Source organism: Thamnophis sirtalis, unplaced genomic scaffold, assembly GCF_051295495.1.
Source record: "Thamnophis sirtalis isolate CommonGarterSnake01/CBP01778 unplaced genomic scaffold, rThaSir2_p1.2 scaffold_5, whole genome shotgun sequence".
NCBI lineage: Eukaryota > Metazoa > Chordata > Lepidosauria > Squamata > Natricidae > Thamnophis > Thamnophis sirtalis.
The window spans coordinates 70,189,638-70,211,555 of NW_028261385.1; the positions used below are offsets into that span (position 1 = coordinate 70,189,638).

The 21,918-nt window shown below is 34.2% G+C and overlaps 1 protein-coding gene across 1 annotated transcript in view; it reads right to left on the reverse strand.

Moving 5' to 3' along the window:
• Positions 1–398: 398 nt before the first annotated feature.
• Positions 399–21,918, reverse strand: part of GDA (guanine deaminase) — a 58,889-nt gene continuing 37,369 nt past the window's right edge. The window contains exons 6-14 of the mRNA XM_087715989.1: positions 21,523–21,550; positions 19,658–19,765; positions 15,073–15,180; positions 13,970–14,067; positions 13,067–13,134; positions 11,936–12,085; positions 10,666–10,784; positions 5,225–5,252; positions 399–3,408 (exon numbers count right to left, since the gene is read on the reverse strand). Of these exons, the coding sequence (XP_087572115.1) occupies positions 3,338–3,408; positions 5,225–5,252; positions 10,666–10,784; positions 11,936–12,085; positions 13,067–13,134; positions 13,970–14,067; positions 15,073–15,180; positions 19,658–19,765; positions 21,523–21,550 (778 nt within the window). The 3' untranslated portion in view covers positions 399–3,337. The remainder of the gene's footprint in view (positions 3,409–5,224; positions 5,253–10,665; positions 10,785–11,935; positions 12,086–13,066; positions 13,135–13,969; positions 14,068–15,072; positions 15,181–19,657; positions 19,766–21,522; positions 21,551–21,918) is intronic.

Genomic DNA, 21,918 nt, shown 5'->3' on the forward strand with positions numbered 1-21,918 from the left:
TAACAGATTTTGTACACCTTAAAACAGCCCCTGGGTGATGCTGGCATAAATGGGGGAGGGGGAGCTAAGGAGGAGTTAGGTATTACTAGTTTAGAATTAATAGTTAAAGCTTATATAATTTAGTTTCCAAACTCTGAACATTAATTCCAAAGCATGTTTCGAAGCAGCTGTGTTAAAGGATGTGCACAACCTTGGTGGGTAGACAACAAGGGAGTTGAACCTTATGCAAAGATATGTTTTTCCCTCAATTTGAGGGGTTTGCTTTATTTGAGAACCTTATTTGGGATTTTTTTTAATCTTCAGTATCCTCTCTTCAATGCATGCGTTCCTCTGGAGTCAATCAGTGGATTATGCTTTTTCCACTTCCTTCAAAACATTAAGAAATGAACCAATGTAAACATAGTAAACATATCTTCTTTATTCTGTTAACCAAGCACAGAGGGGCTCATTTATAGCTAACAATAATCAAGCAGTTGGAATACACAGCAACAAATTATTTTGGGGGGAGGAGTTGCATTTGAAAGTATACAGTCAGAAAAATAAAAATCTGGTAAGATTAATTCACATCATTTTTTCCTATCAACCAAAAGCTGTACAATAAAATTATAGCACTCTTCATGCCAAGCACTTTTCATACCAAGATTGGAATGCGGGTGAAAAAGAGAAAGCCATGTGCAGGAGGTGTAGGGAAAGGGGTGGGGCAATTCAGACTCCATAACCATCATGTTGCCCTTTTTTGACTCTGCCTACCCCAATGCTGTTGAGGCCAACTTCTCTCCCACACGTTCCCGCTCTAATTAGCAATATATCCAAGCAGCTTTCCAAATTTATTAGTGATATGAATATGCTATACTTTTATAAACAGATACCATTTAAAGGATCATACTTTTAGTTATATTGATTTGAGGACCAGACAAAACAAGAGATGAAAAATGCGCTTAAATGGTTTTACGATGTGATGGAAATCAGTACATGATAGGCAATATCAACAGCAGAACATAGTATCCAGATAATTGGTTTTTCCAAAGGGTATAAATGAGAACGTTTACTCCTTCACTCCTACTCCCAACACATCATAATTGTTTTCACACCAAGAGTAAAGTCCACCCAACTAGGCAATTGGTCTTGTAGGTGATGCTAATCTATCATTTATTTGGTTTGCTGGAAAAAATGAATTTCTATATTTCTAAAGAGGACTTTAAAGTTTAGTTCTGTCTTAAATACTTTGTTTCTTGTTTAATTTCCCAAGCTTTTTCCACTTTTCTTTATTCCTTCATTTCAATTTTATATGACTTTGTCAACACATATGTATAAATATATTTTAGTTTAATATAATCAAATAGTATACTATTATTAATACAGTATATATTATATACTCTATAGTATGTATTTAAATAAGATAAAGACAATTTTAGCATATCTTATGAATGAGACCTGTAATAGGTGGACAGATCATGTTAAGCCATGGTTTAACCATCATATTTCATGGCTAGCTGAGTTCACTAAAATGCTGATACTCAAACTATAAAACTAAATCAAGTTAACTTCTTAGTGCAACAAATATAGTTCTGTGAAATATTATATTTCTCCTTCCTTGACTTCTAATGCATATTTGACTTTTTTTTATCAGCAGGAATAAAAGTTTGTTTTTGGCATAAATGCAGAGGTTGGACCATTTTTTTCCTCCTTTCACAGACTTACTATATTTGAAAAAGTAAAATAAAATAGATAAGTGAATAAAGTGCTGTTCCTTTCCTGAGTTCCCCTAGACTTCTGTTTTGCAAATATTGTAAAGCATGCATAGTAAAGCTAAGTCAACATTTTATACTGCTGAAATCCAACAGCCACACCAAAATCATTCAACTAACTCCACAAAGCACAAATTATATTCGTTCTCATTAATATCTTCAAACAGAAGGTTAATAAATGGTACAGTAAGATGGAAATTCAAATAATTTCAATTTGTCATTCAAAATGCTTCTTTTTCACAAAACAGACATTTAGGCTTCTCTTTTCTCCCACGTAAAGTTCCAAGGCTCTTTTTCCAGCTGCCCCAACCTTTTCAGCTCAACTTCATGCTGAGGGGGAACAAAGAGGCGGATGAAGAAGGCATCGCGTGTACTGAGAGATGGTTGACAGTTTTCAACAGGCTTTCCAAAATGTTTAGAGACAAATCCCTTTAAAAAGTGTCTTATTTTATTTATACAATTATCAACAAAAGTTTATTTCCCACTGAGAATCTCTCAGAGGCAACTGCTGCATAATAGAATTCTCCTAAAATTACCCTCCCCAAAACTAGAAAAACCAATAATGATCCTAAAAAGCACACATTCCTCCAAAAGTGTTTTGTGCAAATCTATCATACTTATACCTGCCATCTCTGGGTTGCAAGGTAAAAAAAAACAATAGTTTAATTGTTCTATTTACTGAATATTTATCCTATGTGCTTTATAGACTTTATCAGAGTAAAATAGAGCAGTTATACAAATATTAAACTCAGAGATCATATTCTAAAACAAAAGCCCCCTTTTCCATATTGATTTGATTGTCAAGATTGCTTTGAACTGTAGGGTAAGAATGAATTTACAATTTGAACAAACACTTCTAATTAGATTGCACCCAATTGACCCCTATCAGTAAAATATCAAGGCTACAGCCTTATCCTCATACTAAAAAGGACCTTTTTCTCACTTGAAATGCATCCATAATGAATCCATCATATTAATCCAAATTTAAAATAACCACATTACAGCTTTGCGTTATGTGTGAACAAAGCCATCCTGGGTGACATAAACTGTGAACATGGGATCTGACTCTCTTCTTTTTATATCCTCATTCATCATGCCATATTTGCAGTTAAACAATCTGTACTCTAGATGGACAAATGGAAAGGTGAAAGGTTCAGGAAACATGTCACTCCCCTGAAGAGAGAAAAGGAAACAGATTTTTCAATTCCTGATTGGAAAACCCTGCCAAGATCACATGATGTCTATTAAAGGAGAAAAGTTGTAGAAAATGGACACCACCCAAAACAAGTGTGTTTTGTTTCTAAGTCAATGAGAGTAATTGTAATATATTCACAAATAAGATCTCTAAATTCTCATCAGATACATTTTTAGGATTTGGGATTTTAGAGTTATATTCTGTCCTGTTCAAACGAGATAGATTTTTGGCATATATATATATTTGTTTTGTCACTGCCAAGTTGATCACCTTTCTTGTGCATATCAGAAACATACTAAATAAAAGCAGCATAACAACAAGGCACTGCATTTCTGCCCAGTTCTTCCAAATCAAACGATAACTAGTTGAGCATTTTTCAGAATGGGAATCCAATTTACACAGAGCTTGAAAATGGAACCACCAGTTTGCCAGCAACATACACCCCCTCAATATTTCTGTCATCACCTGAAAATATAAAGATGAATGCGATTATTTCCTTAAAGTATGCATCCATTACTACAAACTTTTCTAAATTTTCCTAAATGATAAACATATAATTGTTAATGTTATTTATAAACATGCATAGTTCACATTCTTCCAAAAATCTGAGTTTGATTATATTTTCTTTACTGGATATCTATGATCTGTTTTTTATTTATTTGTTTTCATTGTTCCTGCTTTTTAAAATTTAAGCCACCCAGAGTTGGACAGCTTCTAAATAATGTAAATAAGTTACAATAAAGTTAAAAATTATCCAGTCATGATTAAGTTCCAGAGTATATGTTTGTAGCAGATTTTTCAGATACAATTCTGTCCCAGTGATTTTTAATGAAGGCCGTGGAGTGGGATTTGAAGTATTGAAGGATACCCAGAATTAAGCATTCCCTGACCCTCTGTTTTATAAGTCTGTTCAATTGTTTTTCCTCCCATACCTCCAATTCCCCATGAGTCCTCATATCAGAAATAAGATTTCACAGTTAAAGACATAGTTTGATGCCACCATGCACAGTTCATATCTGGAGTCAGTTACATACAGAATTCTGAACTCATTCAAGCAATCTTATTATCTCCTAACTATGCTGCTGCATGGATAAACCAGAAAATCATAAACATAATGGCAGGGACCGCATAATGGCAGGAAATATCGCCATAGTGCTATACTTTGGAATAAATTACATCCAAATTCTTTTGGGAAATATTATAGCAATAGCACTTAGACTTATATACCGCTTTATAGCCCTCTCTAAATGGTTTTACAGAGTCATCATATTGCCCCAACAATTTGGGTCCTCATTTTACCCACTTCAGAAGAATGGAAGGCTGAGTCAACCTTGAGCCTGGTGAGATTTGAACTGCCAAATTCTAGGCAGCTGGAAGGCAGCAGAAGTGGCCTGCAGTACTGCACTCTAACCACTGCTCTACCGTGGCTCAATAGATGTGGCAGAAGTAGTATTCTGCCGGTTCACCCAGGTTCAAGTAAACCAGTAGCGGCAGCAAAGGGAGGCTCCACCCACTCACCCAGACATCATCACGGATGCTCTGTGCATGCTCAGAAGCGTCGTGCGCAAGTAAAATGAGCATGCACATGTGCGCTTCCAGTTCCGAACCCATAGCAAAGGTAAGAAAAAACCATTACTGAGATGTGGTTATTATTATTTTATAATGATTTTGATTCTGTTAAGCTTGGGTTAACCATTACAAGAATTACAAGAATCCCCATGTTCACTGCAACAAGGCTAAAAGACACCAGATTGGTGTCTGCTCTAAATACGTTAAAAGGTTTAGAAGACATACTGGATTCAGTTCAAAGCCAATATATACGAAAAAAGTTATTTGTACAAGAAGACATGAATGAGAATCATCTATAATATTCTTTTCAACTTTAAGGGATCAATGGCAATATGTATCCTTTCAAACACAATATGCCAAGAATACGAAGAAAATATAAGACAAAATAAATTGTCTTGAATCTGTAAATTCATCTTGTCCCAGCATTTTGTACACAGAAATCACCTTTTTTACAAGTGATTTAAAAAACATATTTTTCCATAATGGAAGAATTAATGCTCAGTTTTAATGATAACATTTCATTATAGTTAATGTTCATAATGATATTCATTTCATTATATTCAATAAAGTTAATAAGTACTAAATATACACACACAATGATATTTTAAGAATTTTTTAAGAGTAAAGGGAAATATGTTAATAACCATGTAAGAAAAAACCCACATTGCAATCATATGAAACTATCTGTATAAATTATAACTTGCATACCTACCAGCATACAGGAATTTTTCAATTATATCCTAGGATGGGAAGAGAAAAGGAAATATTCAAATGTAGTTCTTTTTTATTGTAAAAGTAGATAATAAAACATTAATAATTTGTAAATTTTAACAAACATGCCATCACAAAAAGAAAAACTGAAATACAGTATGAATCCAAGAATTTCAGCATTGTAAAATATTGAAGCACTAGAATAAAGTTTCTTCTGATGCAAATTGTTTTTCAATAAATATTTTCATTTCTTTCACTTTATATTTTGTTTAGGGTGTCCTATTCCTTTCTTTTAATGGAATCTTGGAATTTTCAGGGTGAGGGGCCCACATCAAAAGATCTGTTCCATGAAGTGAACTGATATTGGTTCACTTTAATTGTTGCAGTTTTTCTAGGACTCTTCTGAGATTGTTTATTTAATCAATTAACTGTTAGGGTTAGGATTAACTTCACAAAAAATACTACCCAATACACTGCTGGTTAAGAAAAAGGACAAGCAAGTGAGCTGTTTGGTCAAATGGAGTCAAATTTAGGTTTCCTCAGTCCCACTTCAACATGTCTATTAGAATTATTTTTTTCTCATAAATCAAGTTTTTAAAAAAAAATGCATTTATGTCTTGTGTAATAAAAGATTACAAGTATTTTAATATAAATTCAGCATCAACCCATCTAAATGTTTAAGAGATAGGAGTGATCTTACAACTACTGTATACTTGGAATTTCAGAAACCCTTAAAAATTGCAGCAAATAATTCCAATTGTGAGATCATGAGATAAGAATAAGAAAGAACAAATTGGAAATATTGGGCAAAAATTTGGAAATGGGTGCAAGAAATTACAGGAGAACAGATAAAATACAAACCTGAAATGTTTCTACTGGGAATAATCAAAGGGAAATATACAAAGAAAATTAAGTACATATTAACACATTTGCTAACTACAGCTAGAATAGCATTTGCCCAATGCTGGAAACAAAATAATACCCCCTCAGACGAATTAGTGATTAAAAAAACTTTGGATTGTGCAGAGATGGACAAATTAACACTGAAATTAAAAGATAAAGAAGAGTCGGAATATTATGAAATTTGGAACAATTGGTACAAATGGCTGCAAAACAGGAACAAAATTAATTAAGCCAAAAACAATATATATAAATATATATAGAACTGTGTATAAAGTGTGTAAATATAGAAGTGAAATATTATATACATGTACAGGTAGGATGACATAACAATGTTGATGTAATGACTGTAAGGTGTTGTAGAAGGGAAAAATAATAAAAAAATCTGTCGGGAAAAAAAAGAAAGAATTGGAATCAACACATAATTAGAGACCACATTAGTGACATATAAAATGGGATCCCCAAGGATTAACATCCGGATTGGCACTTTTTAACTTGTTAATAAATGGCATGAAATTACCAGGACTAGAGATGCAACACATTTTATCTATGAGTCTAGGTTTAAGAGTACTAATCTCAATAAGAAATTGCAATAATTTCAACAGTGCTTTTTCAAATGAATGAATTGGCTTTTAAGAAGCAAATGCTGTGGAATCAAATCAAGTGGAAAATGGCCTACGTGTCTTCTAAAACAAACATATTAATATAATTTGAGCTACTATAATTGATAAAAAAAGTTACCAAAGAGTCAAAATTAACAGGAAAGTGAGAAAGTCAATCGAGTAGGTTGCTACTATTAAAAAGAAAAAGAAAACAAATTTCATGCCAGCATTCATTAGGAAAGTAATGAAAAATTATAATACCAAAAGTTTTGTATCAAAAGAATATAAGAGCTCTGACATAAAATCTACTACATGTCTCCCAAATATATTGTAGATCTGGAAAAGATGCAAAAACAGGATCCAAAATGATTGACTTGTAAGGAAAATTTGCAGCTTTTCTAGGGCTCTAACTTAGAGCAAAAAGCAGTAAAAAGTGGTAAGATAGAGATAATAAAATCCTGGATGGTATGAAAAATATAGACCCAGATTTCTTTATCTTTCACAATGTTAGAACTTGGAACTATTCATTCAAAGTAAATGGGGGGAGGGCCAATAAAAGGAGCCACTTTTTTTACCTTTCCAAAAATAAATTATGGAATTTGTTATGAGCGAATGCAATGATTGCCCTTAATTTAGGCAATTTTAAAAGGAGATTAGATACATTTATGCAAAATTCTGCTGTAAGTTAAGTGCTACTCTTGATTAACTACTTCCTAAACTACTCTATGCATGCCATAGATATCAGCTTCCAGGAAGTAATGATGCAAAAGGAATATCATCCTCTTCTTCATGTTTGTGAGCTTCCTATCACATCTGTTTGATTGCTGTGTGACAGAGGATGCTGAACTAGATGGATTGCCAATTACCTCCAATAGACCGATCAGATCCCACAGATTAGGCCTCCTCCGAATTCCATCCGCCGGCCAATGCCGACTGGCGACTACCCGGAGGAGAGCCTTCTCTGTGGCTGCTCCGACCCTCTGGAACGAGCTCCCCGTGGAGATTCGAACCCTCACCACCCTCCAGGCCTTCCGTAAAGCCCTTAAAACCTGGCTGTTCCGACAGGCCTGGGGCTAAAGAGCTTTTGCCCCCCTCCTTGAATGGTATGGTTGTTGTGTGTTTTAATTGTGTATTGTTATGTTCGTCTTTTTATCCCCTGTCTGTACCCCCTTCCCTGACTGAATTGTGAGCCACCCTGAGTCCCTTTCGGGGAAAAGGGCAGCATATAAATGTAATAAATCCAATCCAATCCAATTGCTGTCTGATCAAGCAAGACTCTTACGTTTATATGAAACAAACAGAAAACTCACTGGGCTTGAGTGATACTTGTGAGGCAGGCAAACTCAGGGACAAGAATTATTAGGGTTTCTGCGATGGTCTATACTGCCAGTAGGGTACAGTACATAACCTTAAAAAACTGTTGAAGGGTTAGGGGAGGAGCCAACGTCGTGACAATACGGATGTGCAGTCTCGATGCTCCGAGACTGCAGCTGATACTTTTGCCACTGGGTGGTCAAATCAGACCTAAACTGTCCCAAAGAGACGGTGAATAGGAAGAATACGTCTTGCTGACCTCAGGGACATCACAAAGTCCCTGATCGATGCAAGAGAAGTTCTTCAATCCAGCAACAAAAAATCTAGCCAAGGCTGACGAAGTCAGGGCAGCTCCAAAACAGAAGGATATGGAAAGAGAAAGTGTTTCCAGCTGATGAGGAACTTTTACTGTTTTAAAAAGAGACTGCCTATAAAAAAACTTAAAAGTAATTTAAATTGGAGAACAGAAGAATCAAGCGACGGAATTAAATTTGAAATAGTTTTGGACAGTGGTTATCTTACTTTTTAAATGCTATCTTCATGGATGGAATTTATGCAAGCCTTTTAAAACAAATGGATTAAGTTTTCTTCTTCTATTTTTTTCTTTTATTATTCTCTGTAACCTATGGACTAAAATTTTCCTCTTTCATTACTGTGGGTGTTCTCCTAACCAACCCATTTAAAAATTGGAGTCTTTTTTCTAATTTGAAATACAAAAAAGATACAAAAAAATAAGGAAATTTGCAACAATAACCTTGCTACTCAGAGGCTGGAAGGTTTGTGTATTAGAAATAGAAAACTTTTTTTTTCTTCACTGATTGTTTTGGCTTGGCACTACAAGGTCTCACTGCTTGGTTATAGAGAGTGATAAGAAGGGAAGCATACAGATGTCCCTTTGAAGTATATCTTTAACCAGACAAAAGTGAAAACAACACATTTTTGTGAATCTATGCTTAATTTTATTAACCTTTCAAGCTAGAGCAGCTGTGTTTGTTAGCTGGAGATAATGGCACAATTTCAACAGCAGAAACAAACCTTAAGCTTGCAAAAGATATTTTCAGAAATACAGAAATTATCAAATACATATGAGAGGATAGAGAAGAAGCTGGAAGACTTAAAGCATCTAACAGCAAAATATGATGAAGAAGTTGAGGATGTCTATCAAATGGAAAACGTGGTGGTTAAAACCCCAAAAATCAAATTGGAAAATGAATATAAAGAGATTAAATTTGTTGATATTTGGTTTGTCTCTGAAAATGGAAAGAGTGGAATACTGAAAGAGGAATTAAATGGGGGGTCTATCCCAGAGGGCAAGATACAGAAGAAGAAAAAAACCAAAGAATCTATGGATTTAAAGAGAGAATTTTTATTAGCAATAGCATTGATAACACTACTGACAATCAAAGATAAACTGACTAAGGAAACAGAAGAAGGGCATCAAGATTACATGAGAGATCTTACAAGCAAGGAGTTGCTAAGAGGAGTCCATACAAAGTTCATCAAGGAGATGATTAGAGGACTGGCACCACAAATGGCAGAAGATATGAGACTGTTTTGCTATTGGAAAGATACAGGTTGATAGATGGAAGAATATAATTTAAAACTAGTTAAACTTAGTGAAATTTATTGACAATAGATATAGTTTAACTAAATAATTGATAATGTTACTAATATATACACTGTGTAGTGTTATGATGAGTATAATTGGATATGAATATTGAATGGTACCCATGTAAGGAAGATTAGAAATATATAAAGGTTAATTTAAAAAAAAGAACCAAGTTAGATACAGTTAAAGTTTTGATTATTAGGGGGAAAATGTTATGATACAGGATATAGTTAAATAAAGGAGGGACAAGAATAACAATGTATATATAGATATGGGTATAACATAAGGAAACTGGACATAAATTCTAAACAGTGATTTGGAAAGGAGGATTAGAAAATTTTGTTATTAAATATTATGGATGTTTAGCTAGAATAGGACATAAGGATTTAGTGTTAGTGGAGGATTTTAGAAATAGTAAATGAAAGCCAATATGTGGTTATGTATTAAATCTTGATATATTTTATGATGAAGGATGTTTAAACAATTATAGTAAAATGAAAATGGAGATATAATGATGGTAACATGTATAAATATTTGAGTTAAAATACTTGAGTTAATATGAATTATGTTTGTTGACTATGGAAGAGATGCACGAAAGTCTTTTTGTAACCAACTGATACACTTTCTTTCTACAGCATGTAAAGAAGGATGTTGTGTTTGTTTTAAACTAAAAAAAAAAAATTACAAAAACTGTTGAAGGAATTCTCTAGATCAGTGTTTCTCAACCTTGGAAACTTTAATATGGGTGGACTTCAAATCCTGGCTGGAGAATTCTGGGAGTTGAAGTCCACCCATCATAAAGTTGCCAAGATTGAGAAACACTGCTCAGATCAACTTATACTTTAAGACAGAGTTACTCTGAGTCTCTTTCTCATGCTCCTCCCCAGCTGCATGGCTGAGGTGTCTCTCTTGCATTTGTTTCCTTCCTGCCTATTCCCAGGGCCTGCTAGTCATTCCATCATGTGTGGATTCCTCCATACATATACAATGTACTTAAGTTATGCAGTATTTGATTACCTCAATATGGTCAGAAGCAAATAGATCAAAAGGACTATCTGAAGCTTTGGCGTTGATAAGCAGTGCATCAAATTCCTTGCCAACTTCAAAATTTCCAATTATATGATCTAATCCTAAAGCTGCAAATAAAAAAAAATCTCTTTATTTATGCACCATGATATTAAGTACACTACAAGTAATGATTTTTTAAATCAATAGAAAGGACCCAGTAATACATTTACAGAGGTTACATTTGTGTTCTTTGTTGCAATTTTGTTATGACTATAATTCTAGTCTAAATAATAGAAGAGGCAAAAATGACTCAAATTCTTTAAAATAAAAGATGATGACCAAAAGAAGAATGAACATTCAGCATGTAATTGATCCAGCATCATTTCTGAAGAGTACTGTTTTTGAAATACTAAATTTTAGTAACTAGTACTGAAATAAACTCTCAGTGAGTCTTTCTATGGTGCTTTTCCTAATCCTCTTTAATATAAATTTCCATGTTAAACAGCAGGGGGCAGTAGAATATCAATAGTCGCATGCCTGTCAAAGTTTAATAAGAGAAGCAGAAGAAGATCAAAGTAAATTTATGGATATATAGACCATAAAATAATCTATTTCAAACCAGGAAAAGGAGCTTCAGGGGAACAAATTTGAATCCCAGCCATAGAAGCATGAAAAATAACGTGTTAAATGCTTGTAGTCTGTGAAAACATCATTCAAATATTTTAAACTTGTTAAACTTATTTATAGAGCTCAACAAATGAGAATCCTATTTGTTCACTTATATAGCTATATATTCTCCCTTATTTCATAGCATATTGGATCAGTGCTAGATCATCTCCAATCTTCCACACAAAATTGTCATGTGAGTTACGTGAGAAGAAGAAATAGTAAATGATCCAAGATCAACCATTGAATCTTCAGAGTAAAAAGTAGTGCTAAGTAGAGCATCTTGGTCCTCATTCGGCACTGTATCTACCACACCACATGGGCACACACATATTTTAGTAGTTTTGTTAACAATGTCACAGTAAGCTATAGAGATTTAGTATTTTTAATTTTGTCTTATATGATGCATGAACTTTTTTTTTTTTTTTTTTTTTACAAACCGTGAGTGAGAAAACTATAATTACACATACAGGGTGCATTTGGTTAGTATAATGAAGTGATTAGGATGTAAGATATGCTAACATCCAAATGAAAAGTTTCTTCCAAGCCAGGCTAGAATATCAGATGTGATTTCTGTGTTTTGGGGATAGACAATTAAAAAGAAGAGAATTACCTTGACTTCCTGCAAGAGTTGCTAGTCGGAATGCCTCCTTCAGAGTTAAGACTTTGTCATCTGCTTCACTAATATGATGAAGGACTTTAGATATCACAATCGCATTTCTGATAGCATCAAGCATGGAAGCAGAATAGCCACCAGCAACATCTAACAACAGAGCAGAACATTACAATCAATCTGGAAGGCTTATGCATTAGATGGAAACAGGAGTTTCATTAAATATGCAGGCAGATGCTTATGATTACAACATAGGTATGATCTCATCCAGGCTTTTTATCATGCTGGCAACTTAAATGTATCTTCCAGGAATTCACTATGAACAGGAGGATATCCATGCTCTAGATCAGAGGTGCAAAAAGTATTGCCAAAGATCAGCTTGCCACCATATATCTGAGGGTCCCAAAGCTTAAATTGTGAGACAAAAAGTTTGCTTAAGCCACTCATTTCACCTCCTGAATCTCCTCCCCCAAAGAAGCCCAGCCTCCACCCATTTATAAGGGGCAGGCCTGGTGGTGCCAATAAGGTGACAGATGTTGAGCATTCTTGCCACAGGCCATTCCAGTTCAGGATAGCTGTAATCTCAAGGATAAAGCCAAGATTCTGTATCTCAGCTGCTCTTCAATGGATGGTAAATAAGCAAATGATAAACAGATCCAGGGTCAACATCTGAGATGATATAGCATGATGGGGATGATGTTTATAAACATTTGATAACCAGGCAGTGGCTGGAGGGGCCTATAGATGGTTTCAACTGTTTGTTTATTATGTTTTATTTATTCATCATATTTATATAGCTGCCATCTCACAATCAAGTGACTTTGGGAGGTTATATAAATATATAAAATGTTTACTGTAAAGATATTTTATAAGATAGTTATGCACTTTCCTAAGCAGCTGTCTGAAAAAGTTCCATTTTATTTATATAATTCCATTTTGTTCATGGAATATTTCACATTCCTATTGAATCTTTTTACATAGGTTTGATTAGTGGTAACTTCAAATGGCCACTGAGTGAATAAACAACAATTATCTGTATTTCATATGCTTTGTGTGCTTATATATGTGACCCATCTCTTTTTTAATCTTTTAAAACAGTACCTTAAAATAAATACATAATAAATCACTAACCTGTGCCTAATCCAAGTTTTACATTGTAGTTCAGAATCTTCCTTGTGTTTAAAAGGCCACTCTTTAATCTAGATTGAAAACAGAAGAATGAAAGGATATAATTTTCCTAAATAAAACAAAAAGGATGTAGCAGATGTGTTGATGCATTAAAAACTGTTCACAAAGTGCTAGAACAAGATGTAAAACAAGCCTTGCCATTGATTTAAGTATAACTTCACAAGTGTTATTGTTATGAGCATGTTCCACATTAACTAAGCTATGTTATATTTAATGCAGCTGAATCAAAACAATTCAGATTGCAAAACTAATGAGAACATAGTATTTCAATACTATTCATTTAAATATTCCCATGCTTTTTTGTGACCTGGAAAAAAGATGTGGCTGCTTTAAGAATCACATTAATTTTAATTACCGGATCCCTTAAATTAATGCCATTCAGACTCCCAAAGAAATCTAAAAAAAAAAGGTATGGTTGCTTTAATGAACAGGACACAAATGCTGGGGTCCTATGAAATTTTTAAAAAGGTCTTTTGAATCATTTCTGAAATGTCTACAATCCTGGTATTTAAGCTTAGGCATAAAATCAATAAAATCCAAGCATATAAATTGGATTTTTCTGCTATATAAATATGTGAAAGAAGGCTGAATGGATCAACCATTAGAAACAACGATAACTTATTTTATGGAATTGATAAGTACATTTTAGGTTCCCTGTCTCACTTTCAGACACCTAAGATTCATATCTGAAAAGCTTAACAATCAAATGCTTTCAATATTGAATTCAGATGCATCCAATCTGTGGCCCTGGACATCTAGTTATCCCCAAGAGCACCAGATTGGGAAAGATTGAACAGAAACTCGTTTCTTGAAAGTGTTATTACTTTATGACACCATATTACTCACGATATGTTTGAATTAGGACAATGTACAATGGCAGCTCCTCTACGTTTAAATATGTCCAGCTCTTCATCAGAAAGATAGCAGCCATGAGCCATTATAGTCTAAAAGTAAATGCAGTAATGTTACCTTTACTTATTTGAATTATTTTATTTTGACAATTCAGATTTTAAAATAACAATTTTAGAATCTATTGTGAAAATTACTACAGCAATAACCTGTAATGAATCACATGTTGCTCAACATTTTTAGTAAAATTTTCAATCTTTCAATTCCTTACTGAAGGGCAATTAAAGTGGCACCCCTTTTGGGTTACTAGTTAGATGCTTATATTTAATAATGTTCCTTCAGATGTTCACATTTGCAGATAAAGTAAATAAACATTCATCTTAATAGGCCCATGGTATAACCCTTAACAGCCACTGCTTACTTCTATGGTAGCAATACGCAATGAGCATAGTGGGAGTTCTTTCTGAGTAGATAAACAGGAATGTGCTATTCTTGTGGAATGTGGAATTTTCATGCAATTCTTATAATAGCATGTGAAAACTGGGAGCAGTTAGAATTTTAAAGTTGTGAGCTTAACGTAATAGAACAAGGCTAGATTACAAGGAAAAATATAGGAAGGTTTTTTTAAAAAAGGAAAGGGTATCCATTATTTTTTTTAAAAAATATTCTAAAAATAGTTTAGTATATATTTCAAATGCATTTTTGTAAATGATAACATATATAATGTTAAAATCTTGTTAGCTACTAAGTTATCAGTCTTGCCAGGTAAGCATAAATGCAAAATACAGGCAAAATACAGAACAATATATTTTATGTTCAGCCAACTGCCAAAGGGATAGAACTTTGTGTATCCCTATGCTGCTACCTAGTAATCAACTGAACCTACGCACTCCAGAGCTGAATGGTACATAGCTTCTTGAAATAAACATTGATTTCTTTTTTTAAAAAGTTTGCTTTTCCAACAGAAATAATTTATCCACAAGTTTTAAGATCTTTATAAAAATGATGAAAGAAAGGTCAAAACACATAAAACTGAATAATGCCCATTTTGTTAGCTTGCATTAATCAAAATATCTTCATGATTGATAAAAATAACAAACCTTATTTGTAAGCAGCTTATTTTTATCATATAGCTCTGTATAATGTTGATAATGTGGAAATGTGCTTTTTATAAGTCTGAGTTCCCCTTTAGACTCACTTATGTGGCTCTGTAAGGTGGGAGAAACACAGAGACAGTGATCAGTATTTCACATCATTAAAGAATAATTTGAATGCCTTCATACATGCAAGCTATTGAAGCTATTCAATGCAAAGCTACATTTTTAATGAAAACAATATTTATAAAACCTTACCATGTCATGTACTATTGGTAGTTTTATGGTAAATTAAATGATTATTTGAGAAGTTTTTTAGACTTAAACAATGCAAAAAAATTAAAAACAGAAAAGAAACATTTTGCTTTCACAGATTTTGAAACCCTTACAAAAATTAATGAGATAAAGAACTAAGGTAGCATGATATGAAGCAAAACTGCTTAATCTAGACCACATTTTGAAAAGTTGGAATACTGAATTTTAGGTTTTTAATATGAAAAAAGCAGCTGATGGAATCTTCCTTCATTTGCTGAGAACAATATTTTAAAGATATAGATAATATAGATATCATAGAAGAAGCCTGAATAATGTTAGGCTACTTCAATGCATAGCAGAATAGTGCTGTGTTTATTCAAGTTTTAAAATATTTCTTCCATGTAATTTTCAATTGGCACCAATATTTACGATCTAACTTAATCCCGGAAAACAAAGGTGAACTAGGTCAGCAGGAAATCATTTTATTTTATAGTACCTGATGATTTAGGAAAGCAACAGTTGAAATTCATGAATCATACTTTGCAGAGAAAAAATAAAACATTGTAATTAAAGACTGAAACAAATGGATATTGAAATGCAGTGACTTGTGATTTAAGGGATATAAGAGTAGTGCAGGATCATAACAACAACCTATATAGTTCAGTTGCCATCTTATCAATAGCCGTCTTCATCTGTTCATTTCGTATATGTCTTACTTAGCTATTTTGCATATTTTCAGTATGGCAAATTCTTGCCTTGTGTTGAGTGAAATATGATAGCTATTTAAAAATGCAAGGATTCATATCAAGTAAAAATATTTCATTAATAAAACTTAATTGTGCTTTTCCAGTATCGTATCTGGCTTTTTGGTTGCTTGTTTTAGGCTAGAATGCACAGATTTGCCCAGAGGCCCAGAGTCAACCTCACTCCATCAACTATTTGAGGTTACAAAAAGCAAATGCTAAGTCAGACTGGTGAAAAGGGGGGGGGGGTGTACCAGGAAAAGTGAAAGCAAATGGTCTAGATAAGGTTCAGTGGAGATGATGTCTGCAAATTGACAGCTATTGCAAGCAGGCAAGAGGACTTTCATTCAACTGCCAGCACCACAAGCTATGGTGGGCAGCATATCCTGATAGGAGCCCTGTCTGGGCCTTTACCTGTAACTCAGAAGCAACTAGATTAGGAACAACCACACTGAAATAGCAACTCATCCCTACTAGAATGAGAATGTCTGGGAAAACACAAAAAGATTGTGTGTTACTTTAAAGACTTTGAGACTTTTGCTTGGACTGAGTATTAAAAGATTGATTATTAAGGTCTGAGCATTAAAAACATTCACGTGGCAACATCACCTTTCAAGATGTGACAATACAGAGGGGTGGAGTGACAATAAAGAGCAAGAGCTGCTTGTTGGAATTCTGTATAGATTTGCTATGCTGTGGTGTGCCCAATCGTTGGAGAGCAAAGAATCCCCACGAGCCATTTTCTTCATATTAATAATGAGCTGTTATTTCATAGACTAGAAGATTATCTTTTTCTCAAAGAACCAAAGTGAACATTGAATTGTGTCTTTGAAGTTCTCTCATGTTTTGTTGCATAAAAGAAAAGAACTAATAAATAATAATTAAAGAACCACTTTGGCTTAGTGGTTATGTACCAAGGTAGAAGCCAGGAGACTGGGAGTTGTAGTCCCACCTTAGGCAAGCAAACCAGCTGTGTGAACTTTGGACAATCTCACTCTCTCTCTGCCCAACTCCCCTCACAGGGTTGTTGTTGTGGGGAGAACAGGAGGAGGAAGGACTTATTGCTGCATTGACTTATTTATAAAAATGTAATAAAGACAGGAAATAAAAATAAATAACTCCATTTCCAGCTCACCCAACCCAAGGAAGTATAACAGTACAAATTTAAAAGCAATATGAATCACAATCTAATAGTAATGAACTCCCATTTTCCAGAAGCTAAATGTCAACATAATAGCAATTCACTAGTCCTAAGCTCCTGAGTGTGATTTATTTTTCTCAAAGGGAATGTCAGAGGCTGACTGACTCATCAGAGTGCTTTTGAAAGAGTCATATTCTACCTAAAAGATAGGCTAATGGAAAAACAAGGGAAAGGAGCAACATAATGGTATCTAGCATCAAAATAGTCTTCTCAAATTACCTAGAATAGTTTTCTGATCTCAGGGCCAGCTTACAGACATAATGGTCTTCAAATACTGCATCTAAATAGATTCATGCCACTGACTTTAACATAAGCAGTATATGTATAGTAAAAATACAACACAAATGCAGCAAGATCTTTCTGTGCAATTCTCCCCAAAAGGCAACCCGCTTCCGGGACAGAGACATGTGGACTGTAGGGAGGCCGAGGGGCAGAGCAGTCTGCTTTCCTTCCCCAATGTGATCCCTGGAGCTTCCAGAAGGAGAACTAAAAAGTGTAAGTGAGTGAGAGGGAGGAGTGAGTGGGACCCAGTGGGGTGAGAAGCCAATGGCCTCCTGGGACTGCAAGGAAACTGAAGGTAGGGGTGCCTTGGGGTGGGAGAGGCCTAGTGCAGGCCCAGGGCATGTAGGCATAGGCCTGCACTAGGCCTCTCAGAACCCAAAGTCACCCTGTCCTTCACTTAATACTCCATGCAGTCACTTAATGACCACAACCAGGAGAGCATGAATATAGGTCATTAAGTAAGGCAATCATATGGGCAGACTTCATTACAGTTGTAAGTTAAGGACTACTTGTAATAGACAAGAAATAAATGGCAAACACAAATGGCTAACGTAACCTGAGATAACAGAATAAAATCAGCAGAATGGATGGCAGAGGGGTAAATGTGACAATGGTTTCCTTATTTACAGAAATTCAAAGGATTTAAAGAATAATAATTATTATTATTATATTTATTTATTTATAAAATTTATTTGCTGCCCGCCTCAACTCTGGGAAGCTTACAACATTGAACATTTTAAGACTGATTTGAAAGAGATTTGCATACAAATGAGGAACTAAAATTTTATTGAAATTTGGGACAAAACAAGGACAAGTGGAGAAATGTATGATAAGGTATATAAAATTTATTATAATTTATTGTTGGAACAATGGGAAAATATTTCATTGAAAGGGCTGAAATTTACACTATGTTATAATCTTAAAGACATTTTTTTATAAAATGATGTACTGTTGGTATAAGATACCAGAAAAGCTATCTAGAATGTATAAAATACTTCAAATTTATGTTGGAAATATGAACTACAAGAAGGGTCACTTTTTAATGTTTGCTGGATGTGCAAAAAAAGCTAGAAAATTTGGAGTTCAAACACACATAGATATTCAGAGGATAAATTCAATTGAAACCAGAACTTTTGGGATCAATGGCTAAACAATTGTGAAAAAAGTCATGGAACGTTGTTTTTAATATATGACAACTGTAACAAGATTATTGTACAGGGCGGGGCATAACCTTTTCCTAGGGGGTCACAGCAAGATCGACAGCAGTTTACAACTTCCGCGACACCTCATTTTAAAGCCCATAAAAAACTGAATTGAATGAGCTATTAAATGTTAAATTTGCTTTAAGAATGGCTGGAAAATTCGATTCGGAAATGCAAATGCGACTCAGCAATTGTTAAAGGAAAACAATGTCGAATTTTGGGGCAATGACGTCTGGCCGGGAAATTCGCCAGATCTCAATCCGGCAGAGAACATTGGGGCCATAATTAAGGATTAAGGATGAAGTGGAAGCTCTGATGATTCAGGAGCAAGGTCAAAATCGATATTCGGTTGAAACTTTGAGAATGAATTTGGAAACTGTGTTGAAAAATCTGGAAAATCGAACGGAACTGTTTGAAGATTTGTTGTGTTCTTATCCACCTCGTTTGAATGCTGTTCGAAGGGCTAATGGTGGTCATACTGACTATTAAATCGTGTCAATAAACTCAGTTTTTGATGGGCTTTCGAATGGTGTATGAATTATTTGTGTTGTTATTACAAGTGTTGCTGTGACCCCCTAGGAAAAGGTTATGCCCCGCCCTGTATACACAAAAATGGAAAGATTCAGCAATGCCTACAACAGAAGCATGGTTGGTGAAAATGATGGAACTCACTGATTTGTTTAAATAGAGAAAAGACCATATGTCCATTTACTGGTGACTGGAAAGCCCTTGTGGACTTTTTCTGTAAAAAAATGAAGTTATGATTGATGGTTTTGAAGATTATATAGAGCAGATTATAGAAAGAAGAGAGTCACAATTTAATTTGAGAGAGAGAGAGAGAGAGGACCAGTACTCTGAAAATTATTGTGTGAATAACATCTTAGTAAATACAATAACAAAAGGTTTACCTGTATATGAATATCATGAGTCTCTGCCAGGTTACCAAGGCTACTAAGTAATTCCTCTGTACAAGATGGCCCAAAACGGGGTGTTACTATAGGAAGTATTCTTGGATACTAAGGATATTCAAGTAATAGAACGAATAGACAATAAATATGTGAGCACAACAGCATTTAAGCTATATCTATGGCTGTATATGTATCATCTATTAAACCATAATTAAAAGGGCTTTAAGCTCATTTTCAACCCTACTATTATGAAAACATAATGTAACATAGCAAAATAGTGATTATTAGCTAATAAAAATAAAGTCCTAAGTGTATGCAAATTCAGGCTTAAACTAATAATCATATACTATATATATATATATATATATATATATATATATATATATATATGTATGTATGTATGTATGTATGTATGTATGTATGTATGTATGTATGTATATATATATATACATACATACATACATACATACATACATATATACATACATACATACATACATACATACATATATATATACTAATAATCTATTGATTCTAGAAAGTCTATTGATTCATAACTAGCACAAGATTAATATGTATATAAAACTTATTATTTTCTTATATTTATAATGATAACTAAATGCAATCTAAAAGATATACTGCGGGGAGTTATCTAGAAAACAATTTAAATAAATAAGGCAGAATTGCTATTTGGGGAAAGTATCAATAATGAATACTTCTCCATATCTTTATCAAAGCAAAATATCCATGTAACAAGCCTGTAAATAAGCCACTGATATGACCTACTTTACAAAAATAATTTCTAAAAGAGACAGTGAAATTAATTCACTACATTCACTGAAATTAATTTTCTTAAGTTCAGAATTCATTCCCCCCCCCCAAAAAATATGATTGTAACTGACTCAATTCTTTGAATGTCATTCTGGCTACTTTTTAAAAAAAGGTAAAGTTTTCTATCTCCTCTCATCACCTGTGGCTCATCGTTTGATCTACACCTCCAACATTTTAGAAGTCAATCTGAAAATGAGAAGAAAGCTATGTTCCTGGGAGCTGTATGGAGTCACATGTACAAAAAGAAATTGGATGGGAACAAGAATAAAATGTAAAGACCAGAATAAAACTATAGTTGTATAGTATTCATACATAATTAATTAGAGGTGATGTTTAATAACGTTCTGTTTCTAATAGATTAGAACTTTCAGTTTGATTTTAACTTTTGGCAGAACTTTAAAAACTAAAGCAATACCTTCTGTAGTCTGATAACATTCTAGGCAAAATATGAGACATCCTGTTGTCCTATCTGATGAGTGCGTATAATCCCTGATTTGTAGCAACATAGAAACAGGAGTTCAATATAAAACATCTAGGCCTGTGATAGTGAACCTATGGCACACATGCCTGAAGTGGCGCACAGAGCCATGTCGCCTGACGCACGCGGCATTACACATTCCTCTTCTAGATTTTGGGTGATGATCATCTGGCCTTCGTGCATGCGGCAGTGCCAGAAAGTGGAAGAGCTGGTCTTCCGTTTTCTGGCAGGAGTATGCACACTTGCCAGCTGATTGTTGCGTATGCATGCACGCCGGTAACTGGAAGACTATCTGGCTGGTGTGCATGCACGCATCGGAAACCAGAAGTTCATTTTCTGGCATGTGCTTGCCCCCTGGTCAGCTTCTCTTCTAGGTTGCGGCCCCTATGAGCAAACACACACGGTCCCTTTTCAGTACTCAGTGCCAAGAAAAGGTTCGCCATCTAGGCAGTACATGGTTTCATATTGGAAGATCATTTTGTTGCATTAAAAAACCTAAACATAAGATATAAAGAAATCATATATATATACTGCTCAGAAAACTCAGCTTACTTACCTTTTTTCCCAGTATTCCTTGAACAAATCTGAAAAGTTAAAAAAAGGGGATTCGAAAAAGACTTATAAATGAATGTGCGAGTTTGGTGATCAACCATGAAATCAATTATTATTTCAATTTGATATGCTTCACAAGGATCTTGATTACAGCTTCCAGAATTCCCTGTTACTTTAATTCCCAATACATCCAAAGGATGCCATATTTGGAAAGACTGCAGGAAATCAACATTTTCTGTGGCAGTTAATGAGACTGTGCAAATGTGCACTAGCTAAGGAGTTTGATCTTAAATGTGCACAAGCTGTTGATAATTAACAGTAGACAACTGGTTATTACTATGTTTTCTGTGACAACTAAATAGATAACATACAAAATCAAGTGAAAGCATAATTGTATGTT